Here is a 27923-nt window from a genome sequence, read left to right as displayed (position 1 = left end):
GGAAACCCTTCCGCGAGGTGCTGGGTCAGCAGAGCGCTTCAACGACTTTCCGTCAACACCGAGGACAGCGCGGCCGGCCTCCGTCTGACTCAGCTTCCGGATGGGATCAGGAAGATTTGGTGACTAATAACATGATGGTAAAAGGTGAATACACTCGTCCTAGTGTCCCCGCCAATCCTAATAACATGATCCTATGCATAGAATCATTGTGTTTAATTTGGTGAATGATTCGTGAAGATTCCTATGTACGAATTTTGGCATATGTTCGTCTGACTCAGATTTCTATATTCGGTGCTCGCATATGAGATAAAGTAATTATTTGCTGAATTCAACGTATTATTGTCAAAATTCCCCCTCCTAATTCTTTTTGCTTATTATTTCATTTGCTTCTAGTCGAAAATATGCATTGCATTGCATTTCTCTTAAATCTAAAGGCTAACCGTAAGTCTTCCATTTCTTGTTATATATTACATTGATATGATTTTTTGTTATATTTACAAATCAAAAGCGCAAATTTCATGGAAAAAAAAATAGTTTGGTTTGGTAATTAAAAAAGAAAAAACGAAGTTTAATTTAGATCAGATTAGACGTTCTTCTTTTTTTTTAAAAAAAAACAGTATTTCTTAAATAAATTGTTAAGAAAAAATTCAACAGAAATCTTCTGTATATAAATTCGACACCTCTATCTCTCTGCCCTACCACGGCCCAACTTTTCTCTTCGATTCCTTTACGAATAATTCGGTTCTCTGCCATGCCTTCAGTGCAACCTTCCTCTGCCGCCCCCATCCCCGCCGTCGGAGGAGAAGCGGAGTACGAGCCCTTGTTGGCAGCGAACCCCAAACGCTTCCGTTCCTTTCCCATCGCCTACCGTCCATTTGGGAGTTATACAAAAAGGCCCAGGCCTCTTCTTGGACTGCGGAGGAAGTTGATCTCTCGCAGGACCTCGGGGACTGGCACCATCGCCTCTCCTCCGATGAGCGCCACTTCATCTCCCGTGTTCTGGCCTTCTTCGCTGCCTCCGACAGCATCGTGATAGAGAACCTTGCCGCTCGGTTCTCTCAAGAGGTGAAACTCTTCGAGGCCCGCACCTTCTATGACTTCCAGAAGGCGATTGAGGGCATTCACACTGAGATGTACGCGCTTCTTCTTGATACCTACATCAAGGACAACAATGAGAAGGAGCATCTCTTGGATGCTATCGAGACTATTCCTTCCGTCGCTCGCAAGGCTAATTGGGCTCTGCGATGGATTGAATCATCCGAATCCTTTGCCGAGCGACTCGTTGCCTTTGCTTGCGTCGAGGGCATTTTCTTTTCTGGTTCCTTCTGTGCTATCTTCTGGCTAAAGAAGCGTGGATTGATGCCGGGCCTTACCTTTTCAAATGAACTCATATCTCGTGATGAAGGTCTTCATTGTGAATTTGCTTGTCTCCTCTATAGCCTCCTCCGTAGTAAGCTCTCAGAGGAAAGGGTGCGGTCTATCGTTGCCGACGCTGTTGATATTGAGCGGGAATTTGTCTGTGATTCCCTTCCTGTTGCCCTTATTGGGATGAATAGTGAACTCATGAGCCAGTACATTAAGTTCGTTGCAGATCATCTTCTAAGGGCTTTAGGGTATGAAAATATGTACATGGTAAGCAATCCTTTTGACTGGATGGAGCTCATCTCGCTGCAAGGGAAGACCAACTTTTTTGAAAAGAGAGTGGGGGAGTACCAGATGGCTTCTGTGATGTCGAGTTTGAATAGCGACGAAGCTAACCGTGAGTTCAAGCTGGATGAGGATTTTTAAAAAGCTTCATGTTGTATTTTACTACCTTTTGCTGTTATGTATATGCTTTTTTTTGTTCCTAAACTTAGGCCTTTGGACATGTCTATGATTTATGTTATGCCATGTAAAAAGTTGGGTGTTTGTTAACTGATTAGTCAAAATAAAGTGTGCTTATAATTCTACCGTGTTGTAAATGCTTGAGGAAATGATTTGGTTCTGGTTGTTAAGTTTATGTGTATGTTAATGATTGTCTTAGTGGTGCTTATGATTCTAATGTGTTGTAATGCTTGCGGAAATGATGATGTTAGATGATGTGGTAAATGCTTAAAGAAATGATGCATCTTTAACAAATGATTGGTTGACTTTTTGAAACTTTTACAAATTTGATTGACTTTTTTAAACTTTTGAAAATTTGTTCTATACTTGATGGCTAACTTTAGTTTGAAGCCCCTTATGACTACTATCGTGCATACTTCATGCCACATCTCTGATTTAAGTTATATTATCAAAAAATCAAAATATAATCAGGACGAAGATTAAATATTTTCTCAATAACACGGTAGTTTTATGTATATGCATTTTATATTCTTTTCTTATTATGTCTTGACTAGTCGGTCGGCAAGTTGATTGATCAGACATGGGCAATTGCATCGTGCAAACTGATGTGGTCAAGCAGATGGACAATCCAAAAAGACTAATAATTGATGAGGAACAGGAATGAGTCGAGTAGCCGACAAGCTAGTAAGGCTCCATGATTCATTCCATCATGCTAGGCAAGTCATTCAGCCAATTAGACTAACTTAAATAATGTATTTGATGTGGTGGATAGGATCAATCTCTTAACATGCATCTCCACTGGCAGCCATGGCTTATGCATCTTAATTACGATAGAAATTGCCAACAGGTAGAGCACCATATATATATTTAGGTCCAACAACACACTGTATACTAATACTACATAAGCCCGCCTCCCTCGACTAAAACTTTGCCTCTTCATAAAACAATCACTACCTAAGCTAATAACCGGGCAAACTCAAGTGTTACAGTGCATTTGGTAAACAAATCCAATGGGATTAAGCAACTCTCATTGTTGGTCTATCGATCGTATGGGAACTCAGTATCGTTTTCTGTCACTTTGAAGGGCTGAGGATGATTGCCCACACAGTACAAGTTCCACATTTTGAAGTATGACCTCTCCAGATTCGTGACCTGCAGTAGTTCCACAGTTTAGCCTACATCATTATAACATGGTAAGCCAGTAGTACGAGCCTAAAAGGTAACTTTCTTTTTCTTTTTTAACCAAATCACGCAACCCAGTTTATAGCCCCGAATCTTCGTACCCGAGTGTTTTGCCTTGAAACACCTTAATAGACCAAAACAACTTTATCTTAGTTTGTAATTTAAAGTTCTTTTGCTCCATCAAGGTGTTTCGTGTCAAAACGCCTTATGGGGTATTCTGGGTTTGATAAGAAAATGTATAGGTTTCGAAAATTTTTAAAGATAAAAACAGCAAGTTGGTGCGTGATACGGAAATCTTGCCTATCTCTGTGCATATAATATGATGTACCAGCATGACTTACCCATCTTTTAGTGTCAAACAGTGGGCAAGTCATCCGAACTTCCTTTAGCCTATTAGAAAGCGCCAGAAGCCTTGCAGGATTTTCTGCCAAACCTACTGCTCTTTCTTCGTATTCTTTTAAGCTAATAATATAACACAAAATCAAAGTTAGTGAATTGTGACTCAGTCTTAACTAGTAGAACAAGAAACATGTAGAACCACATGAATCACCTGTCAACAATCATCTCCTCCCCTACTCCAGTGGCCAGACAAAGAGATCCGGCCACTCTGGTAGCCATTTTCTCCAAGGGAAGTGTTACCATTGGCAAACCAGCCCAGAGCACATCAGTTCCAGTTGTGTGCCCATTACATAGGGGCCTGAAATTTGATGTTTTATCTTATGATTAATGTTTGAGGAACATAAAGCACAAATAAAGCAGAAGCAGAGAAAGGAATCACATAGAGGAATCACATACGTGTCAAGAAATAGGTCGGCCAAAGCACTGCGTCTGATGTGCTCATTCTTTGCAGCAACATCTGTGAATATGATCCGATCCGGCTTAACTCCCTGAGCAGCGGCATCTGCACATCCAAAATCATAATAACCAAGACTTAAAAAGTGGGCATGCATGCAGGTTTTCTTGTGTCCCCGCACCAATGTCTATTGGCACCAATCATCAGAAATGAACAGAACCAATTACCCTTAGATAGCCTAAATGAACCAGCATTGAAAATTCAATTACTCTTGTCCCTAAACAATAATCATACTAGAAAAGTTTTCATCTCTTCGTTGATCCACATTCATTCATGGATTCTTAAGGCGTTCAAGACACCAGCCCGGCAACCATAAGTCTTCACCTGATGCTAAGTGCATCTGTCAGATCTTTCCCATTCCCTATATTATTTTATCCCTTATTTCCAATGAGAAGGGTAGCCTTGGCGCAACGGTAAAGTTGTTGCCATGTGACCAAAAGGTCACGGGTTCGAATCCTGGAAACAGCCTCTTGCAAAAAGCAAGGTAAAGCTGCGTACAATGGATCCTTCCCCGGGACCCCGCATGGCGGGAGCTTCGTGCACCAGGCTGCCCTTTTTTTATTTCCAATGATACAACCAGTTGACAAGAAAGGCTCAGCTAGTGCAAAGAAAGGGAGTAATTGCAACACAGAACTTCATAAAGAACCATATTAAATAAAATTGAAGAGGAACTAAAATTTGATTAACTCGATCTAAATATTAGGAGCAATATAATCTAGCAAACAAAATGAAGACAAGTGGGACTAATATGGGATTCAAGATAGAGTTGGAGCATAATATCAATCATGATTGACTGAAATATAGCATGAAAGAGTACACAGGCTTACAGCCAGGAAGATCATAAGAAGTCTTTGGATAGAAAAGTGATCTAGTATTAAAACGGTTGCAGGCAATTGCAACTAAAGGTTTGGGATTCTAGACCATGGAAGCAAAGTTGGCCGGATCTTACTATCACCTTGAGCTGAAGCAAAGCTGTAAGCGGAATGGAAGCCACTGGATGGCTTCAGACTCCTCTTATTGGGGAAGGAGTATGCCTATATAAACAGCTTATACTCTTTCTAAGATTAGATGATTTTCGCAGCAATAACCTAGAATCAAATCAAAAGTGAACACCAGCCCATATCTACCAAAATACTGACAATCTGTTGCATTGGTTGCAGTTGATCTACGAGGAAGAAGAGCCACGGCAGTGGAAGACGAGATCAATGTTGCTTCTGTTAATCTGGGAAAGGAACAATAACCACCTTCTGGTCATGAAGGTCTCATGAACAATCTAGTGGAGGTTCTGCAGGGAAGACAAGACCTGATGAAAGGAAGAATGAAGCCTGCTATGAAGGGAGTGGGAGCAGTGATGTGATTTGCAGGCTAGAAAAACACCATCATAAGGAAAGGGGCGTAGTTCTAAGGGTTCACACATAATTGAAGTAATCTGTGGAGTGGGTCAAGCACATGCTGACCCCACAACATCGGGGGATGCCTTCTTGATGGAGTCGGAAATGGCTGATATGGGATAGCACTAGTGGGTGAGGACTAGTGGATAGCACTTGCAAAGGCCCACATAATAGGTGAGATGTCAGAAGCTTGCAAACAGGTGAAGAAAAAAAAGTTTTGTTTTGTGAACAATGTCCTAACGTGGACAAACTAACGATGACAATGGATAAGATGGAGCAACGCTAGGATTTAACTTCTGTCCTCCCTTAAGTAAGAAAGCAAGTTATGATGTAAACTCTTATTCACTATCCCCATTTGAGTTTAGGGAAAGGCAATAAATCTAAACAAACTATCGAAAATAACTTAGATAATGTTTTCATAACTCATCTCCACCAATCTACGTTATGAGCAAAGGACCCCAATCTCCACGGATCAACACAGGTGGTGGTGGTCAGGATTATATTACCATCTCAACAAGAGTGAGCTCAAGTGATTTGAGCCAGCAACAGCAGATAATATAAACCAAGGTTGGATTCGTTTGAAAGGGAGGAGCACACCTGCATGAATTGGCGAGTTGTTAATTGTTCGGGACACTGGTTGAATGTGTGTGATAGCAGCTTTTCTTGGTGTAGACAAAGAAGATAATGCAAACACACAAAGAAGTTGACACTGACAAGAATTAGGAGTTTGATATTATGTGAGTCGTTTAGGGAAGAATCCAAAAGGTACATAGCCCCCTCTCCCTAATCATAAATAGGACCTCGGCAATAATTACAAAAACCAATATCACCCAAATACTTAAAGAGTAAAATATTTAGGTTGATACATTAGATTTGAGGGTCTACAATTGTTGCAAAAATTAAGTGAACTAGGGACAAGGATCCTGTGGATGTATTCTGGAACCAAAATGGTTTAGTTCAGATTTTGTTTTTTTGTTAAAACCAAAATGCACCAAACATCAAATAACTATAGCTACTAGAATAAACTTAAGAACTGTTTATAGGATGCAATGATTCACTATCAATCAATCACTTCTATAATCACAATGTCGTATGGGTGGCCCCCACAGATTGGCACAATTAATATTTGCATGTGGTGTTACTGCAATAGGTCATGGGATCGATTCCTAGTGTGTGCGAAATGCATCGCGGGTCATCTAATCCCATACAAAGGGCCACTGTGCTGGGTGAAGCCCCCGTAATTTACCTCCCTTCCAAATCACATGGGGCAGTCCTGGAGGCCCCCAGGGTGAGGGTCGTCACCTTTTGCTACAATGTAGTATGGGTATTTAGTAATATGGGCATACGTAACGTTTGCTACAATGTAGTATGGGCATTTAGTAGTATGGACATATGTAACATCAAGTGCATATTACATGGTCCTATTTTCAACTATCCATCCCAGGATTGAAGAGTTCAAAAACTAGACTGGTGGTTTTTAAATAGTTGACCTGATAAACTAGATTGAAACATAATTCGACAAGTATACTTCATACTGATTTTGCAAAGACAACGAACTTAATCCAAATAGACCAAAAATCAAATCCAACTATTACAACTAACATACTCACATGCACGCAGTCTCGTCTCACCAGCTGCAGGAAATCGCAGTAGCCACAATGCACTATTGGGAACACGTTTCAGAATATTGCACCTACACCGGAGAAAAACAAAGAGAAAGAAAACAACCCCAATTATTCACTTATATAGAGAATTGACTACTGCAGAACACAACCAATGCAGCCAATTATTCGAAGATTGACAATATGCATGAATTACCAGGTATTGAATATATCTGGGTCCATCTTGTATAGCTGGTTAAAACATGCAAAAACAAATTTATCCTCTGGCAAACCATAATCTGCTCGTTTATGCCGACTGATAGGAACCAAAACATCACGATTTTTCTGCCATATGCAAAGTTAACAGCATTATCAAAATGTTCCACCAAAAACTTAAAGACAAACAGATTCCAAGTCTAACCTGTTTATAGTCATTCACAAAGTAACAATGAGGAAGATGGACTAGCTTTTCTGAATAGATATGTGATAAATGTGTAGGAGAAACAAACTGCAAAAAAAAAAAGGGATATCAGAAGCAAATTTGCAATTATATTATTAAATTTCAGAAGATAAATAAATAAAGATGGAAAATGGCTTCAGGTTACCTCATCAGTGACTAAGTAATCAATGTAAGCTGCACCTGTGGTTCCTGGAAAACCCATGTATGAAACTTGGATTGGTGCTGGTTTCATTGCAAAAATTTCATTCCTTGCACCCTGAATAATGGAACTAGGTTAAAAAGTGTATAAATAAGAAACCATAAACAGCTTTAATGCTATAATAGGTTAGTTGGAGTGTGGCAGCATCATTATCAGAGATTTACTTTACTTGGAATGATTCATTGACGGTCAGCAACTCGATGTGGTCAGGTTACATACACTTAGATGAATGTGAGTTTGGGATTGACGTAGAGTCCAATCTATTAAGCAACTATTAGAGATGTCAATAAAAAAAAAAATAGAGTGCAAGTACTAAAAATATTCTGTGTTTTATGGAAGATAGGAGTTAATGGATGATGCCATGGTTGATGATATTGGTGTTTAGTACCAGGATTTTCCAGTATTAGCCATATCTCTTTTTGTTAAATCAATTTAATTAATCTAATTTTGATTAAAATAATTTTAATTTTGATTATATTAATTTCACTTAATTCAGTAATTTAAATTATTGTCATGTGACCAAAAGGTCACGGGTTCGAATCTTGGAAACAACCTCTTGCAAAAAGCAAGGTAAGGCTACGTATAATAGATTCTTCCCCGGGACCCCGCATGGCGGGAGCTTCGTGCACCGAGCTACCCTTTTTTTCAATAATTTAAATTAATTAGTAGATTTTTATTCAATTTAAATTTTGCTAAATTATAATTAAATAAATTAAGTTGAAATATTATTTAGTTTAATCAATATGATATTAAAATGTGATTAATAATTAACTTCGAATCTGATTTAATTTTATTGAAAAACTTATTATTATTAATACTTTAATCATTATTTCAATTATAAACATTACCAAAAGATTCTAAAGTCTAACTTATGTCATTCTACCTCAAACTCACAACCAACCACCGCACCTCACGCCTCACATGCCACCACGCCATTGGAGATCAATCAAAACTAATGATTGCTAACGGGAATTCCACAAACTTTTTCCTTGAACTCACCCTTTGCCTCAAATTTGTACTCCACAATCCCTGCAACTCATTGCTTCCTTCAAATAAGGCATTGTGTTTTTCCATTCTTTTCCTTATCTCCATATTGCCCGATTCATTTGTAAAACTCCTATGTTTGCTGATTTCAGTAAATATGTTAATTACATGGTGCACAATCTACCGTTTTTCTAGCCCACCTAAGATCTTGGAGGAATCAAATCAGAGTCTGATTCTCTTCCAACTCAGCCAATCCGGATCGGCCAATTTCTCCAACCATGAACAATACTGAAAATAATGTAAGTAGTACTCAATTTTGTACAAAAAATAATTGAATGGAGTAGAGTTTCAGTGTGGAAAAAATATTGCAACTAAGAAACTAAATTACAAAACACTTTCAAACATCTCTCTTAAAGAGTCATATTATTAATGGCATATTTATGTGCTTTTTTTCTTATATGTATATATATTTCATTTTTCCTTATCAGTACATGTTTAAATTGACCAAACCAACATTTGGTATTTCCACTATGATCTTTCACAGAATTATAGAAGAGAACGATGTTAAAATGTCAAAGGACACTAAACTTGATATATGTTATTTAACACTTTGATAGGCATGGTTGTTATAGTTGATGTTCTTGCAGATTGATTTAGTAGATGATTCGCGTGTTAATTTTTTGTGCTTTTGTGTTTTACAACAGTAGGCGTGCCTGCTACACAAACATGAATTCATATATTGCGTATGTAGTATATATATTATACTAGGTATTATTAAAGTTTATGGCTCATCTCTCATAGTGAACTCATGCATGTGGATGATGTCTGATCCCTCCTAAAAATGAAAATTGCAACAGAAAATGTAAGCACAAACCATTGACAAAGAACTATCAGCTGTCAAATATTTTCCTCTTCAAACATGGGACTGATAGTTAAGGTTCAATAAAACATACGCGTGCATCTAACTAACCATTGCCTATAAACCAAAACTATCTATAGCTGCCCATCCTTTTACTATATTATCCAAACATCCTTTTTGAGACTCAACATGACTTCTTTTAGCATCTCAATGTAACTATCTATACATGGTCACTCAAGGATAAAGCAAAAATTAGATTTTTCCTAAGGTTCTAGAAAAATGGACATTTCCACTTCTGTGTTTTTATAGGATATAGGTACAAACATACAAGTTTGTACATTCATTTTTGCAATTGCCACAGAAACATAATTTGAAGCCATAAATCAACCAAATAAAATACCTTAGTGTAACCATTGAGGTTTACTAGGATATGTATCGTATCTTCATTGATCTTTCTAGCAATCAAATCAGATGACATTGAAGACACATCAATAAAATGTTCTGCTTCAGATTGGATACGCTGCCTCCACTCACTGCCATCATTTTGACTCAATGCATAACAGAAAACCTGTAGATGATAACTTCTAGTAAAGAGAAATGAAACTATGTATCATGGAACAATGTCTAATGGTGTAGGCAATTAAACCTCAACATTCTCTCGATTATGCATTCCAAATACAGAGCCCATAAGATGTGAGAGTGGGTGATTGCCAAAGTCACTGCTAACATACCTGAAAGATTGTCAAAAATAAGTGAATAAAATAGTTACAAAGACCAGACCAATTGATTGGTAACCATGAAAATCAAACCTTTAGCCTGTTTAATGGTCTAGAATTGCAAGAAACTAATGGATCGACTAAACTGTCGATGCTAACATGGTTAGCACGCTAGATTGACAATCCATCAGTTCTCTATTTTTTTTGAATCGTCTGGATTTTTAAAATATTAAAAAAAATTATTATACATTTAAATACTTATGAAATAAAAGAAAATTCCATATAATTGACCCATCAGTCTAATTAATAGCTCGGCCTAAAGCCAACCAGGTCATTCTTTGGTTCTTAGTTCGTAAATATGGTAAACAACTATACCAACGTAGCATATACAAAGAAATATATGGAACATACCCAATCCTCAGCCTCCCACTTTTACTGTCAGCCATCAGAGGAATACGAGGTGGATGGACAAATGCAGGTAGTGCATAACGTGAAGCAATTAACCAGCAGTGTACTGCATATTTTCGACTAGAAGCAAATGAAACAATAAGTAAGAATCGGATGGGAAAACAATGACAGCAATATTTTGAATTCAGGAAATAGTCACCTTATCTCCAATGCAAGCACTGTGTCAATTGGGTATGCAATAGCATGAAATGGTTGCACACTTGGAAGAACCGACGCCTGAATTTGTGCACGCATTACGATCATTTGGAACGGAAGTAATAGCATAAGAGAATCAGTGAATAAAATAGTAAACCTTTATCTGCCTTCTAATGATGCCTTCAACTTCTGAAAACCTCTTCTCTCTGTCATCCCAGTCACAAACACACTGCAAAATGAATTCACAAGAATAATCAGAAGCAGATAAAGGAATAAGAGACTGCAGAGTTACACAAGAGCATAGGTGTTTAATTTCAAAGAATGAATATGGCTCGTATACTTTGGAGGTTCAAATGTATGGTACCACTACTGTTAAAATATAAGTAATTGTCCTGTGTGAAAAAGATTGTATGTAGTAGAAGATACAAACACAACACTAAATTAACAAATAGGCAATGTGGCTCCATGTGATTACTGACATATATCAATAAGGTCTAGGTTACCTGAGAAAACAAAATAATTATGTTGCACAAAGACATGAAGGCATTAATAATTTGTTTCCATGAGATCTTGTATATGACACGACATAGAAAATGACTTGCAATGCAAGTCCTAGATTCTGAAATAAACCTTTAGTAAATAGTAGACTAAGATAGTCAAATACTCAAATGTTAAGTTCTTTAGAAAGTGTTCCCAAGAATATTATGTTAACACTGCTCCCAATATTAGATTTTTGGTTCTCGCATGGATTCTTTTATCGCACCAAATGTAGAGATATCCAGTAGATGAATCTCTCATATACATCAACAGCATAAACAACCTTTAAAACCATCACTATCTTACAACCACGCTACATGAAATAACCTCCTACTTAACATCCAAGTAGATATGTCTATCATACATATCAACAACATACTTTGAAAGATCCCTCCAGAAGTATAAGGAACATCAATTCCAAGACTTCCCCAATTTTTCCAATCAGGAATTTAGCTAACATGATATTGGGTCAATGAATTTGTGTTGAATAGAAGCTGAATGATCAGCCTTACTGTACCGTAGAGTAGAAACTAATATTTGTATTGTGCTGAGGATTTCTTTTGAAGTGATAGATTGTCATCTTGCATTTGCATAGTTTGATCTCCTCCTAAAAAAACCTAATAGCTTGCTCCATATAAACCTCAACAAGATTGCCAATATAAGAAAAAGTGCATTAACATCCATCTGGAGCAGTTCTGATAGCCTTGATTTGTGGCCAAAGAAAAGAAAATATTGATGATATTGTGTTGGATAAAACAAATTCTGAAGGCAATTTATACTATAAATCTAGATAAATTCTTTTGCATCCAAGTATGTTGTGTGGTGAATAACTTTAGCTTTTGGAACACATTTACAAGGGAGGATGAGTAATATGAAACACAATGACTCCAACAAATCACAAACAAGCTCTGGCATACCACATGATAGTAGGGCAGGCTTCTTTGTAGCAAGCTTCTGACAGGGATCGCCAAAAATTAGTAACAAAGAAAAGGAAAAAAACACAAAAAGACCAGATCAAAGGTTGATATGGTTTACGCGATTGTATGGAGAGTGGTGATGTACTTAACTTATCAAAGAGTAACAGGCAGCCTATTAATGGAGGTACTGGTGGTCGAAGAGATCTTTAGTTGAAACTAAACCAGACGAAGTTCTGAAAATCTACTGGAAAAAACTGTGTGGATAATATAAGTCAGTGGGTTATAGTGGACTCAGGCAAGTTGAAAGGTAAAAATATGTGGAGGGAAGCACAGGTGAGAAATTAGAATGGAGAGAAGAGTGAGATGTATAGATTCAAACAATTTCCATGACATGGACATAGTCCATAAAATGCTTAGAGTTAGAAGATTGTGAAGGAAACAAACAAAGAATCCTCAACCAATAATTATGAGTCAGAAGATACAAGGCAATAACAGAAGCATTCTCTCTCAGCACACAGAAGGTGGTGGTGGTGCGCAAAGGAGAAGAGGAAGAAGGCAATGCAACTACGAAAGAAGTACAGTAAGAAAAAGAAGACACAGAAAGAGGAAGAAGGCACTAGAAGATCAAAAGAAGTGGAAGTGGAATAGGGTTAGTGTTGACCTACATACTGTTTCGGTAAAACTAGGAAGTGAGTTGAAATTGATCCCAATTGGAACAAAAATCAGAACAAAAACAACATTTAACCCTTGATACAGTGCAATGTATAGCAATCTCGAAGAATGCAAGATTAGTTGAGACAGGAATTTAGACACTACATCAGACCACACACTTTATTTACATGAGCATGGTTTTTAAAAGCCTTTGATTGGGCCCAAATATGTGCGCACTTGGGCATGTTTTGAAAGAGACTGGATACAGCTGCATATGGCAGTAGTGGTCTGGAGATGCACTTAACAACTGTTCATTCAAACAAATTTAACTCAAACAAATGGCCTGAATAATAGACCATTAAAACAAACAAAGCTATAAAAGAGCATTGAAAGATATCAACAGTTTCAAGAACTGCAGATTTACCTGTAGAGTATGTAGAAGATTACAAGTTGCTTCAGGAAAATCTGGACGTAACATCAATGCCTGTCTATAACTCTTTATAGCTGCTTCCACAAGGCCACTATACAATGGAATGAAGAAGCACAGAAGTAAGATACTGATACAGTCCAACACCAGCACAAATTCAAAGAAGAAATTACCTATCTTTGTAAGCTGAAGCCAAATTTGCATGGGCTTCAGGCATAGTTGGTCTGATATTCACAGCTCGTATATAATCCTGAATTGCTTCAGTAACTCTACCAATCTCCTTAAATGTGTTCCCTCTATTGACAAGACCATCAGCAGCAGAAGGATCAATGCGAAGAACTTCATTGTAACAGGCTATCGCTTCTGCATAATTTCCCTGGTGTAATACAAGAGAACTATCAATTTCCAAAAAGGGGCAAAGACAGCAAAGAAAAAGATAGACAAATTATATGACTATCTTCCATTAAATGAGGCAATATGCAGTAACTCTCAAACTAGCAATGAAAAAGGCAGATATGGTACTCTACCTGTTGCTTGTATATGATAGCCAAGTTGTTGAAGGGCGCAGAGATCCCTGTTGTAACTGCTAAAGTTGCCTTATAGAATGATGCAGCAACACTCATCATGTTGCTACATGAAGAGAAGCTTCATTAAGGAACAAAAATAAACTATCTGCACAATTGTCATCAAACAATTGTCATCAAACATTTCTAGAGCTTACCAGTCCATGTATATGTTGCCAAGACTTGACAAAGCTTGTGGATGGTTAGGTTGTAAAGCAAGGCATGACTTGGGAAAAATTATTAAAACGAAGTTATTCAACAAGGAAAAAAAAACTTAAGAGAATAAAATATCCAAATTAAACAGTCACCCTATAGAAGTTGATAGCCTCTTCCACATGTCCAGCATCTTTGAGAGCATTCCCCTTTTAAGGTGCAAGAAAGTCAATCATTAACTAACCTGGCTCACCATCAAGAGGATACCACATTTTGACATATTAGACCATTATCAACTTACCAGATTATTGTAAGCTTCAATAAAGGTAGAATCACAGTTGATAGCTTGCTTGTAATGCAGAATTGCCATGTCAAGTTGACCTTGTTCATAATAGATGCCAGCAAGGTTTCCTGCGTCCAGATATCCCCAATGCATAGTTGACATAATAAACTCTCTTCAGAGCATAGTTTGCAGCAAAGTTATCCACAAAATCAAAAAGAGATTAATAGTCCAGTGGAAAAATAGGAGTTATTGAATCACGTAGCATATTTCATTTAACCTCTATAATCCACCAGGGGAAGGCATTTATTTGCACAAGATAACTGTGACAGCAAAATTGTTGTATGGTCCAGGCAGGCTCAAATTGACAAATGATGAAGTTATGCTAGCTTATAAATTTAACTGCCACTTGGCCATGTTCTAGCTTATAAATTTAACTAGCACTTGGCAGATTAACATTGTCAAGTGCCAATAAGTAAAAGAATTGACACTGTCGGGATCATTTTTGAATTGACACTCTCGGGATCATTTTTTTTCTGTGCTGCAGTGCTATCGACACTTTTCCTAGAGTACCATGCCAGCACATGTAGTAACTGCTAATGGTTCAGGAACACCTAAGCATTGGGAAACATCCAAGAACACGGAAATGAAGAGTCGTAGGAAAAAGGACAATGACAGTACAGAATGGAGGAAGACTGAGGATGGGAAAAGGTTCTCAACCAGAATGTATCAAATGAGGAGGAAAGTTATTAATAACAAACAGATCCAGAAGGTGTTCTGCGTGACAACCCCTTTCAAAACAACAATCAAGAATATTCTCATAAGTGTTTGTAGTAATGCTTAAAGTTGCACCTATTTCTCTTGTTGGGATAAATGCTTATCGGATAATATTACCTTGATAACCACCATGACCTCAACATGAACCACTAAGGCCAGCTTTATCTGGGAAATTAGAAGTGAACTGAACTAGAGATAGAAATGGTTTAACTTCTCAGCATAATCACAAACGTAACTTTTCTTCCTTGCAAGTGCCTTCACTTATCTAACAGATTAAACATTTTTCCCTCAACCAAAATTCAGTTAAAGAAAATAAGAATGACAGATTGGTAACAAATTTCTCTCCAGCATAGGAGAGGGCTTTTACTTTGTCCTTCATAACAAGCAACTGAGATTTGTTTATGATGTCCCTGCCAAAAATACATAAGAAACCAATCTACTTATCCTGTCTGGTCTCCAAGAAACAGTCTATAAATTTTCCACTGCAAATAAACATGCCATAAGCAAATTAAGAGTAGCTAGGGAAAGAAATTATCTTATTTCATGTAACTAGAATAGTTTGGACTAACCATATGCCATCGCGTAAGTTGGGCGTGCTTGTATAGCATGCTGATAGCACAAAATAGCATCTTGAGGCATTCTCAATGACTGGAAAAGTAAATAAAAAGACCGTTAATGTCTATCTCCAACACCAGAATATAAGATTGTTTGAACAACTCCCAAGGACTTACCTTGTAAACATTCCCTAGGTTCAAGTAGGCATCTGCAAATTTTGGCTTAAGCTTAACTGCTTCCTGAGATTGAATAGTACTGTAAAGATCAAGATACAAGATACTGTGCATTTAAAACATGTTTCCTGATTAATTCACCAAACAATTGCCTTCCCATTGATATAGGAGTAATAAGGAAAAATCAAAAGTGAAGTACACGTATGCATGTTCTTTTCTAATTATAAACATTGTAATTTACATTCCTGAATCATGATGCAAGTGAACATTCATATAGGGTAAACATGCAAGAAATGTATTACAACCTTTCAGAATCTAGTTTCAGTATCCAGAATAACTTCATCAACTTTTATCCTTCAAATTTAAAGTATTCAACATATCAAATATGAGCTATGAAGTAGTCCTTATTAGTTAAAAAGAGGATATAAGAGGATGATTCCTAAGTTCTTTTCTAAATAGTATATATGGAGGAACCCCTCAAGATCCATTTTTTTATGAAGGCGGGTTTTGAACCAACACCTCAGTAACAACTTCCAAGGCCCGTGCTACATAAGCTAGAAAAATATGGCCACATAAGAGGATGATTCCCAGGTCTAAGCTCGAAAATCCACAGAACAAAGAACTAGTATAGAAAAAAAAATCCCACACAAGCTCCTGATAGATAATTGTACAAATGGAAGGAAGCATTCTTCCAAAAATATTGCTTGCAATGATTGCTCAACTACATCAGTGATCAATTGAGGCTTTGTGCCATCAGTGAAGAAGAAAGTTTTAGTATGAATTCAATTTGCCACAGACCAAGGCATTAGCAACAGTTTATTTTATTAGAAGCATTTATCCAAACAAATAATCTGATAGACTAAATATCTAGGAATCAGAAAAGGTTATAATAGTTATATGTGATGTTTTGCATTAAAAAAACAAAAAATAAACTTAATCGCAAGTTGTTTGCTCTCCTTATTCTCCCTTCTTTATGTCCTCTTACAGGAAGATCAGTATTCTCTTCTTCCAAACAACACTATGTATCATCAGCTATGATTTTGATCTTTGATTTTCTTGACATGGTATAATTGTCACTCTTCAAATCTAATGTTTCAAATAAATATAATTAGAGATTATTAGGATTTAATAGGACCAAAATAGGGATTTTACAATGAACATGATAGCTAAAATAGGTATAACTGTGTGGGAATTGATTTAATCTTGCTTTCGGCTTGAACCGAGCTCGATTCAAAGTTAAATTGGATGATTTATGGTTGAACTAGTGGCGAAGCAGTTCAGTTAACCAGATCCAATTTGTTTAGGTTTTGGGTGTCCTAAATACCCTTTTTATCTCTCCTCTGCCCTTATCTGTAATCGCATGAAGCTCCCTATTTCCTCCGCTCAACACGAGGAACTCAAAACTCCTCTCATTTCTATTGATTGGCACACCCCACTCAGAGCCCCTCCCCCATCTTCACACGACGTAGTGCATCCCTTGCAATTATGCTAGAGCTCACAATCAAAGTTATGCCTTGAATTCATTAGGGCATCTTGGTTTGCCTACGTCATTGCCCCAGAATGAAATGTAGTAAGTTAGAGAATTGGACTGAATATGGAATAAGGATATGTATTCATAATTTGGTTTATGGAATGGACTTTAATGGAAGATGTTGCATTCACATTCTTCATTTCTATGTTCGGTTGGAAGGGATTCTGTAATAATAGAGAATCATATGACCAAAATATTCCTGCAACTAAATAATCTAATATCCATAAAAAGGCAATCCGATTTGTCAAACTAACATTACTTAGGTTGATGAGAGCAATAACTAAGTTTAATCAAAGAGAAGTTTACTTAGTTTGATGAGAGGAAGTATTAAGGTGAAATAAAAAAGGAATAATTATTCTGTCGAAAGTTAGATTTTAGTCCTATTCTTCATGCAACATTGAAATCAGAAACTGATGTAAGGATGAATTAGTTCAAGGCATAAGAAAGCAAAAAAAAAAAAAGCATAAAAAGACTTCCATCATAAGAGAAAACCTACATTTCACAGCTTTAATCATGAAACAGAACTAGCAACCTTGAACGGTTAGGAATTCGTCTAACAATAAACAAGAATAAATGATGCTAATGCAAAAAGGTAGGCTACTTACCTTGTAATATAAAAGTGCCCTGTTAAGATCTCCTACCTCCATAAAAAGCCCAGCAAGATTGGACCAAGCAATTGCAAATGTAGGTTGTATTCGCAAAGCCTCCAAGTAACAATTATAAGACTGTATATGCCCCCAAAAAAAAGGTAGGTTAAGCATCATCCAGAAAATTTTAACATGTTTCATGTAAACTAAGATCACAACATCTCAATATTCTCCAACTCAAATGAAAAAATAGATGTTGTCCCATTGGACATTGACATTTAGATGAAGAAGTGAAGAATTGTCAAAAACAAGCATATGATAGAATGCAGAATAAAGAGAAGTTAAATTGTTATTGAAAAAAATTATTGGATCATTGAAATAAACTTATATTAATGCAGTAACTTGAATATAACAAATTAATTGGATAAATACCTAATTGTAAATTCAAATAACTAACCTCTGGAATCAAGCCTTGAGCCTTCATCAAATTTCCGAGATTACTATGAGCATCAACCTAATTTGTTAAAAATTCTTTTAAATTCATTCCATTAGAAGTAACATAGGCACAGAGCTATGAGATATTTTTTTACCAATCGAGGATTTAGTGCAAGAGCATTGCGGCAACATTGAGCTGCATCATTCAGTCTTCCAATTCTAGTGTACGCACTAGCTAAATTTGACCATGCATCAGAGAAACTTGGTCTCAGCTGCAAATGGAAATCGCAGTGCAAATTCAAATAGATGGATGCAAAATATAGATGATTTGCTTAGTATTGGCTAAAAGCAAATGCTCTATAGTTAAGAAAGTCAGATGCACCTACAATCAAGGTGTTGCTCAATTTTAGAAACGTGTGTGCTGACAATCTGATGTCAATATTCAAGTGTCTAAGGGTAAAATTGATTATCTATATAGCGGCTGAAGAACCAAAAAGTTTATTTTCAGAAAGTGAATAACAACGCAGAGGCACAGAAAATAGCCTACAGTAAAATAGGATACATAATCTTTTTGCTTTTTCAAATATGAAACTACTACAACTTCAAAATTTTCTGATTTGAACAGTTTGTGTAATCATGATAGGAATCACAAAAAGTCATATCAAAACAAAAGATTGAGATGATGACATTTGCAAATTTGATGGTTACTTTAAGTCCACAAAGACTCCTGAACAGAAGCATCATCTTTAACTTTTTTCAGCCCTAAAGCAAGACCAAAACAATTAGGCCCTACATCACACTTGATATCAATTCCATTACTCATCTTAGTATCTTTTCATGATCCTTGGAAAGTCCTTAAAATTGACTTTGTTTTAGAATTTCCTCAAACCAATATTAGTTATGATATTATTTTAGTGGTTGGCAATATGTTTTCTAAGATAACACTTTAATTTCATTTAACAAAACAAACAAGGTTTCTCATATAGTCAAATTGTTTTGCAAGGAAATAGTTAAATTGCATGGGATATTAAATTCATTAATTTCTTTTGAAGAAATCTAAATAATTATTAAGAACACAATAAATCGTCAACATTTCATCCCTATCCTGATAGACAAACAAGGCTGTAAATCATAACTTAAGAATATTAGATAGGCGTCTAGAGAGAGAAAAAACTAGGAAACGGGATTCTATTATGTCAATAAATAAATTTACATACAACTCTATGAATTGATTGTGTTCCTTCAAAGTCCTTCATGGGTTTAAAAATTGTCAATTAGTAGATTAGATTCTCTGACCATTCACTTATCAATTCTCTGAATTTGTTGAGGTTAGTCTAGCACATTCAAGAGATTCATGCCTACTAAAAAAAAGCATTCCGGTACATGAAGCTCCTATCAACGTGGGCTCCCGAAGAAGGGTCTATTGTACGCAATCTTACCATGCTTTTGCAAGAGGTTGTCTTCGAGACTCAAACCCATGACCTCTAGGTCACACGGCAACAATTTTACCATTGCGCCAAGGCTCCCCTTCATATTCATGCCTACTAATAAAGAAAATCATACTAAATAATGAAATTTACAAAATTCATGTTGGTAAACATTATAGATCCAAGGAGTACAAATATATAAGATTATGTTATGCTCACATTCATGGCAAGTGTTTTCCCAAAAGCTCCTAGAATCTTTATGCTCACCCCAATTCATGTTGTAAGGAAAATCTAAAATAAGTCATATGGCACCAGAAAAGTTTTAAAACAGAAGTGCTTATTTTCAATATAGAGGTTATTATCATATAGAGAGCATTCAAGCCCTCTTCGTTGCCTATTTATTTGCACATAAGTCATGATCCTACTCTCCTCATGGAAACACTTGAGATACTTGATCCCTTTGAAAAGATTCCCAATATTGAATGGATTACATAAGGTAAACTTTATTAAATTACCCTCAAGGTGTTTGTTGAGATCTAATGACAAGTGTCTGTCTTTGCAGTTATGCTAGGTGGCCCATAGCGTGATAAAGATCATGTTGTTCCTTTGCTCAACAGAATTGAGTTCTTCTTGGTGTGGAGAATAATATAATAGATAGTTTTGTTGTTGAAAATATTTTAAGGTGTTAAGCTTTAAAAGTTTACTATAAACTCATTATTATGTTCTTTTTTGGTAAAATTAAAGATCATATCAGGAGAATGTCTTTTCCATTTTATATAAGGGTCTCTCAACCCTTCATGTGATTCAATTTGCAACTTTGATAAAATTTTCTTTGTAAATTCTGTATGCGATTTGTTCCTAGTGCTACATTAATTTCAATAAAGGGCAACCCAGTGCACGAAGCTCCCGTCATGCGGGGTCCCGGGGAAGGATCCATTGTACGCAATCTTATCCTACTTTTTACAAGAGGTTATTTCTAGAATTCGAACCCGTGACCATTTGGTCACATGTTCTTTGGTCCATTTTATATAAGGGTCTCTCAACCCTTCATGTGATTCAATTTGCAACTTTGATAAAATTTTCTTTGTAAATTCTGTATGTGATTTGTTCCTAGTGCTACATTAATTTCAATAAAGGGCAACCCAGTGCACGAAGCTCCCGCCATGCGGGGTCCCGGGGAAGGATCCATTGTACGCAATCTTATCCTACTTTTTACAAGAGGCTGTTTCTAGGATTCGAACCCGTGACCATTTGGTCACATGGCAACAACTTTACCGTTGCGCCAAGGCTCTCCTTCTGCTACATTAATTTCAATAGAGGGGAAAAAATCAAATGTTCCATCCTTCCATCAATATCAAAGCCAGCTATCAAGCAAACCCTATTCCTGTCCATCACCAATAGAGCAAACAGATTTGCAAAGGGCATACCAACTAGACTAAAATAACTCTATTTTGGAGAAAGACAACTGGAAACATTAATGTTGATCAACTCTTCTTTTATTGCCTCTCATATAGCTTTGGTCAACTATTATGGAGAAAGGAAAATGTGCAGTGCCAAATTTACACGAGCCCGTGCCATAATGTGCAGTAGGCACCACAAACAACATAGTTAGAGAGACATTAAGATTGGAAAACACTGAATTTCATAACAGAGCAATTTCTTGTCCTGGGAACCTGTAACGACCCAATTTTCCCTATTTCAAGTTCTAAAAGTCCATAAAAATATTTGGAAATACTTTTAAAATATTCTAGAAATTTTTAGAGTATTTTTATGTAAATTTTGGAGTCCGTTTAGTATTTTTACCGAGAGAAGAAAGTTAAAAATAAATAAACAAATAAAAAGGTTGTAGAAGCTAGGTTTCGAACCCAGCTCCTCGGACCCAAGCACAACCGGCCCGACCAATCGAGCTAAGCTCGTTTTGTTAACTAAATATGGGAATAAATTTATTTAAGGTATAGTTTCGATTTAAACCCTAGTATAAGAAAAGGAATTTAGGTTTCTTTTCGGAAAATCAAACAACTTCTCTCAAAAAAATTCTTCTCCTTCACGCGACGGCGCTCCTCTCGGGCGAAAACGTAGCGGCGGCTAGGGTTGGTTTTCCGGCGGCCGGCGAGCTCCCTTTTCCGCGGATTCTTCACAAGTTCGAGTTACTCTCGGCAAGGAGAGCGCGCGGGCACAAAGAAGAGCCGAAACAGCCACATCTCCGAAGCCCTAAAGGTCGTCTCCGTCGGTTGTAAGTCCAAGAACGCTCGGTGAGTTGCTACTCACCTGCAGTAGGATAGCTCCGAGGTTTATTTCGTGTTAATTTCTTTGTTTTCGAAGTTTTGCTTCTGGTTGAAGTTGCTGCCGAGAATCTCAAAGAAAGGAGATAGATTTATTTGCTTAGCATGTGGTTTGTTTCTTCAGGCTTTGTAGATGGAATTCGAATTTGTTTCTATGTAGATTGTTCTGCTTTGTTCTGAAGTTTGCCGCCATGTTGTTCTTTTTGATTAGGGTTCTGTTTAATTGAAGTTTAGTAGCATGCATCCTTGGTTCCCTTTCCTTTAAATTCTGTAGTAGCAAGAATTAGTATTCTGTTGCTAGATATGGGATTTGATTTTTGGAACGAAACAAGCCTTATTTAGGTTCCAAGTTTCCAACAGGTTTAGTTCGGTTTGTGTTAGGAAAGGGGCACCAACAGTCCCATTTCTCTGTGTTATTTGCAGTAGATAAGGAATAGCTTCAATTGTAGCAGAGAACAACCTCCTTCTTTGTGTATTTTTGCAGACAAGAACAACTCCATTTGGAGATTAGAACAGCCCCCTTTGGAGCTTATTCCAGATCAAGTTTTCTTTGTGTTCACTGCAGAAACGTACAACTCTATTAGAGCATAGGACAGCCTCTCTTTTTGATAATTCAGCAAGTTTAATTTTTAAAGTTTCAATTCAGCAAGCTTGATTCCTTTATTTTGCAATTTATTGTGCAGAATGGTTGCTAGGGATTTAGCTGAGTAGTTAGTGAGCATCGAGTTTAAGTAGAAGCAATATCCATTTTTCTCTAGCTCATTAGGCATGATTTTGGTATAGAATTCAGCCTACTTTTCTTAGGTGCATATATGCCTCAATAGTTTCCTCTCGAGGTAGGAATGTTTGTAGAATTTTGTAACGTTCACAGTGCATATTTGTATTAGTCTTATATGCAGATTTTCTAGTTTTCATTTGCTATTATTGAGCATGTGTAGTTTTTAATTGCTATGAGTTGAGCATGATCAATTTTCTTTATTACTAGATACACATGAGCAGTTTCTTTGGTTTTTATTTGCTATTTTAATAAGCATGAACAACCATGTATTCTAGTGGGAAAATAAGAGTTTTATCAAATTCTTTTAGAAGCATTAACAAGTAAAAAGAAAGAAAAAGAAAAGAAAGAAAAGGCCAAGGCCTTAAGTAAATCCCAAAGTCAAGATTTTAGGGATTTTAGCACACAAGGTGCTTATTAATATGCCAAGGCATTTAAAGAAGTAATTAAGATAATAAGTATTTTACTTTTAAGAAGAGGCTAGTACCCGACTTCCATGGTTGTCGTTAAACAAATCCAGGTGTCCAATTCCAAGGTCTTGGCCCTGGTAGACCAAGGTCTGTTCTTTTAAGATTGGTGGCTCGCTACCCCAACCTATTAGGGAACGCGCATAAGATGGTACTATGCCTGGGCCCAAGAGAAGTTGATTATTATTTTCAAGTATTAAAGTATAAATTTTAAACAAGTGAAATAAAAGAATAAGATTAGAGTAAAAGAAGTAAGTTTCACTTTGTTTTAAAGATCAGCAAGTTTAGCTTTCTTTTATGCTAGCAGCTTTTACATGTTTAGTTTCTTACATGTTATTTATTTGCTAGTTGATGAGCATGTTTTGCTTTATATGTTAGCATTCCAGTTAGTTTGCTTTCTTTATTAGTTTATGAGCATGAGTAGTTATACATGTTATCTTTTCTGTTAGTTGATTTCTTTGCTATTTATGAGCATGAGTAGCTTTACATATTAGCATCCAGTTTTAGCATGTTTTTCTATTTGAATACATGCATATCGAGTTTTTGTGAGTTAGATAGCGCTCACTAAGCTTTATGCTTATAGACTGCACTTTCTCCTACTGCAGATAAAGAAAAAGGAAAGCTAATATGAAGGAAGGAGACAAGGAGATGCAAGAGGGGTGTGTGATGTCTGCACTATGGAAGTCCTAGGGATCCTTGCGAATAAAATAAATTATGATTTGTTCTTTGAGTTAATTAAGTCTTTATGTGTTAAGGAAATTTGATAACTGTTTATAAGGACACTTGATACTGTGTTTGCTATTCAGTTGTGGTTGTGGATTAGTTTTACTTTATTGTTGCTGAGTTAGATTTATTATACTGCGTGGTTGTTAGTTATGTGTTCCAGCCGCTTGTGGCTGAGTATATATACTGCATGTATTGTTGAATATGGTCACTGGTACAGGGGAGACTCTGTCGAAATTTTTCGGTAGGGTTTCCATGTGGTTTTTAATCACACCGGTTAAGTAGAGTTAGTAGTTAAGTAACGGTCATCCTTAGAGAATAGTAGTAGTAAGAAGGGTGGTCGTTACAGAACCACTCAAAGAAAGCTAAAGCTATATTGTTAACTTAGCAAACAATGAAGTATGATAAGAATAAGAATTTTTTGCCAAATTAGGATTTTTCCAGTCTGGCCAAATTTTTCCAAAGTGGCAACACAGTTAAGCTTCCAGGATGACAGAGTACACAACAGCAATGCTTCTTTCCATGCCTCAACAAGGAGGCAAGTAGGCAACATGAGGAGTCAAATAGGAGTTTGAAGAGCAGTGCAAAACAATCTTAATGCATCTTAAGGCCTGTTACAAATGGATTTGAATAGAGGATTGAAATGAAATGTTCATCAACCAATCACAAGCAGCATTCAATGAGGAAAAAGATGATGATGCCAAAATATCCTACTTGATGCAGCCTTAAAAACATCTTGTCTTATGAAGCATTGCCACCAACTATGGCACATGCTAGGTATGCTTCAGATAACAAGATAATAAGGTCAACAACTTATCGAAAAATACAACTGTCCAAAGTAATACTATCACCAGAATGGAGAGTGGGCCTAAGTAAATTGGCAAGTCAAGGGTCAAGAGATTTTACAGTTCAAGTTGAAGAAACGACAACAAAGATCAGATTTTGTGCATGGAAACATCACTAGTTGAACTTTCAATCCAAAGAACATTGACAAGTTTGAAAGGCTAGTTCATTAACGGTGCTAGTTACCTTTCCAGCACCCCCATCATGAAAATACCCCTACTCCAGTTGTGGCAACTTTAGCCAAAGATGCTCCAACATGCTCAAAATTAATGATTTAAAACTATTTTAACATTAGAAAAAAAAAATGCTCAAATATTGGTTAATACTACTCCAATTTGGGCAATACTTGTCCAACTTAGTTAAAACTAGTCAAATATTACTAGAGTAGTTTTGGTCAAAAGTGCTATACTTGGAGCAGTTTTGATCAAAACTACTACAATGAGAACGACTGACTAAAATTACTACATAATTATATTAAAAATAGTCTTAACATTGGTAACAAAATTCGCAAATATTAGTTCAAACTGCTCTGATTGGGTCAACTAATCCAACTTAATTAAAACTAGTCAAATATTATTAGAATAGTTTTGGTCAAAAGTGCTCTAAATGGTGGCAATTTTGACCAAAATTGCTACAACATGGAATTATTTTGACCAAAATTGCAACGTACAATAAAAATACTACAATGCAGAGCAATTGACTAAAATTGCTTGGAGCGGCTTTAGTCAAAGTTACTACAACAATGTTGGACAAGGGGATTTTTGGAATATGGGGCATCCTTTTGATGATAATAAAAATAAAGGATGCCCTTTTGATTTTCACCCAATAAAGTTTAGATGTTAACGATCTTTTAAAGCCATAATAACTTAGTTATTTAAATTGTACAAGAAATTGTCACAATGTTAGTGCCAAAATGGTTGGTTACATACCAATCAACAGATATATAGAGTCAATACTGGTGATATTAAACAAAAGAACAATCACATGGCTTGGATGTTGAAAATATAAGGAATGTAAGCACAAACATGTAAGCAATTTGTTAGTTAAAGATCATGGGCATGCCATGTGAATAATTGAGGTAGCATAGAGGAATACACTCTTACACAATTCTGCAACCTCTTTATGAGCAACATAGCAACTACTTAACAAAGATGAGATATAAAACTACAGAAAAAAAAAGAGAGAAATCTATTCAGTAAAAAAAAAAGAAATAAAACACAAACAGGTTGCACCGATAGAATCCGTTACAAAATTATCAGATATGGAAAATGTACTGGACTCCAAGAGGTGAACTTGGGACCCAAAGAACCTACCAACTTACACGGGCACATTTAGTGAAAAACAGTGTGAAGTTGTTAAGCTAAGAACTAACAAGCAGAATAAGTAGCCAACAAAAAAGAACACAGTAGATGTCTCAGTCAAGGAAACAAACCTTCAGAGCAGCTTGATAAAGTTGTATAGCAAGATTAATGTCGCCCTTTTCCTGTGCCAACATTATCTGTCATTTCTAATTTGAGGTATCCCATGCAAATATATCTAGATTAGAGCAAACTCTGATACTGCTAACAATGACCAATAAACCTTGCTACCCATCAGTTTCAGTAAAAATAATCTCTTACCTTCCAAGCATTTGCCATGTTACCATAACATTCTGCAAAATGAGGATCAATTGAAAGAGCCTCTTGATTCTTTGCAATACAGGCGTCAAAATCGTGTAGCTAAAATGACACGATATACAACAATCAGAATATAAAACCAAGTAAACAGAAGTCTGACACGAACTACTGGAGATAAGAATCAAAAAGTGAAGCATAAGGAACAAACATGGAATGATACGTCAAAAGCTATGTATATTTGAGAAGAGTGAACTGTAAGACCTGATAGTATATTGCACCAAGAAGAAGAAGATTGTCAGTTCGTTTTGGATTTTTCATATAAACGACGTTGCTGTACTCCAATGCCTTATTATAGTTTCCGGCTTTGTAGTTCTCGTGAGCAAGGTTCAGGTGGATGTCTTCATTACCTAAACCATCAGATTGAATCATAAATAAATGATCTTGATCTAGTCAGACACTGTAATTAGTCTCAACGAGAGAAAACGAGAAGGACAAGTTTTCCAGTCTTAACAACAGATAAGTCGGAATTGGAACAAGAAGAGCGAATCCAAACCTTCGACCGGCTTCGGGATCAAGGCCTTGATATCGGCCGAGCCATCAAGCAACTGCAAAGCGAACAGAGTCTCCTCCGCATCGCTGACCTCCGGGACGTGCAACCCTAATCCGCCAGGCACGCTCGGCTCAAACAGCTGCTGCAGCTGCGGAGGCGACTGCAACTGATGATGCTGCGGCTGCAGCTGCCGCGCATCACCCTGCAGCGAGAGCATCAGCGCGGCTCGGACCTAGGTTCCGCCCACGATCGGGGAAAAGCAACGCTGGGCGAGGGAGATCCGCGAACGATCCAACGGGCGTGGGATCGGATTGGGGAGGATGGGAAAACTCTAGCGCTAGATTCTTCCTCTCTGCATCGCGCCCGCGCTCCCCTTGGCTTTCGCTTCTACCATGAACTCGCGTCTGAAAAGGGAAAGGACGCTGCGGCCGGTTAAGCAGCAATACCGCCGCATAGTAATTATTACGAGACTTGATAATCTCCGTCCACGTGTTCCCACTACCTGTTTGCAGGACGAGGCGAACAGTGGAGATTGTCTATTGGTCCGCGTTCAGAGTATAAGCAGCCATGGTTCAACGCGTTGTAGCAAAAGGAAGTTGTGAAATTGAAAGCTGAATCCAGCGACACTTGTTTCGATTAGAGTTGTTTCTAAAAACAGAATTATCACATTTTTTAATTGATAGAATATATATGTATATATTATTCTATTTATCAGTGATAAAAATTAAAAATGATTATTTTTAGAATAAGTAATTCATCTTTTTCTTTTGTCATCGTATCTTTTTCCGGTGTATCGACCCCACGTGTCAATGAGACGAGAAGCAGTTGCCGGAATCGTTTAGATTACGGAGTCTCTTTATCGACTTTTCTCATCCAATTCGACCTGCTTTACCCTTATTATCTGCGAACCGCGAATAAGGTATGAATCGAGTAACTGGTAATACTTTCGGAATCCTTTTACGCCTAAAATCACAAAATAGCT

At 36.9% G+C, this 27923-nt stretch overlaps 1 protein-coding gene and 1 pseudogene across 3 annotated transcripts; one reads left to right on the top strand and one right to left on the bottom strand.

Annotated features, from left to right (window-relative positions):
- Positions 1-712: 712 nt before the first annotated feature.
- On the top strand, positions 713-1974 carry LOC121986129 (annotated as a pseudogene).
- A 675-nt stretch (positions 1975-2649) lies between these two features.
- LOC121986127 (probable UDP-N-acetylglucosamine--peptide N-acetylglucosaminyltransferase SEC) lies at positions 2650-27365 on the bottom strand. Of its 3 annotated transcripts, none has more exons than XM_042539945.1 (28): positions 26945-27365; positions 26653-26798; positions 26395-26493; positions 26208-26258; positions 18414-18530; positions 18281-18337; positions 17842-17961; positions 15709-15771; positions 15547-15625; positions 14222-14331; positions 14076-14129; positions 13926-13993; positions 13732-13849; positions 13378-13580; positions 13202-13298; positions 10830-10901; positions 10677-10753; positions 10481-10597; positions 10000-10084; positions 9754-9921; positions 7457-7567; positions 7273-7359; positions 7069-7196; positions 6861-6943; positions 3802-3907; positions 3557-3703; positions 3348-3468; positions 2650-2976 (listed from the first exon to the last, which is right to left on the bottom strand). In XM_042539945.1, the coding sequence occupies exons 1-28, from the start codon at positions 27156-27158 to the stop codon at positions 2863-2865; spliced, it is 3012 nt and encodes a 1003-aa protein (XP_042395879.1). In that variant the 5' UTR covers positions 27159-27365; the 3' UTR covers positions 2650-2862. The 3 variants fall into 3 exon arrangements, with proteins under 3 accessions (XP_042395879.1, XP_042395880.1, XP_042395881.1); XM_042539946.1 differs by having other exon boundaries at positions 13732-13834; XM_042539947.1 differs by lacking the exons at positions 26653-26798; positions 26945-27365 and having other exon boundaries at positions 26208-26282; positions 26395-26485.
- Between the last annotated feature and the right edge of the window lie 558 nt (positions 27366-27923).

The sequence above is a fragment of the Zingiber officinale genome, chromosome 5B (assembly GCF_018446385.1).
Source record: "Zingiber officinale cultivar Zhangliang chromosome 5B, Zo_v1.1, whole genome shotgun sequence".
Taxonomy (NCBI): Eukaryota; Viridiplantae; Streptophyta; class Magnoliopsida; order Zingiberales; family Zingiberaceae; genus Zingiber; species Zingiber officinale.
The sequence above is the reverse complement of the archived record's forward strand: the minus strand, read 5'-3'. Positions and strand labels throughout refer to the sequence as shown.

Coding starts and splice junctions, on each gene's coding strand:
- LOC121986127 (XM_042539945.1), bottom strand. CDS start 27,158: ATGCTCTCGCTGCAGGGTGATGCGCGGCAGCTGCAGCCGCAGCATCAT. Junction 26,259..26,394: donor ACATGGCAAATGCTTGGAAG/GTAAGAGATTAT, acceptor ATGTTGGCACAG/GAAAAGGGCGACATTAATCT. Junction 10,902..13,201: donor ATCTTCTACATACTCTACAG/GTAAATCTGCAG, acceptor TTCATTTTGCAG/TGTGTTTGTGACTGGGATGA.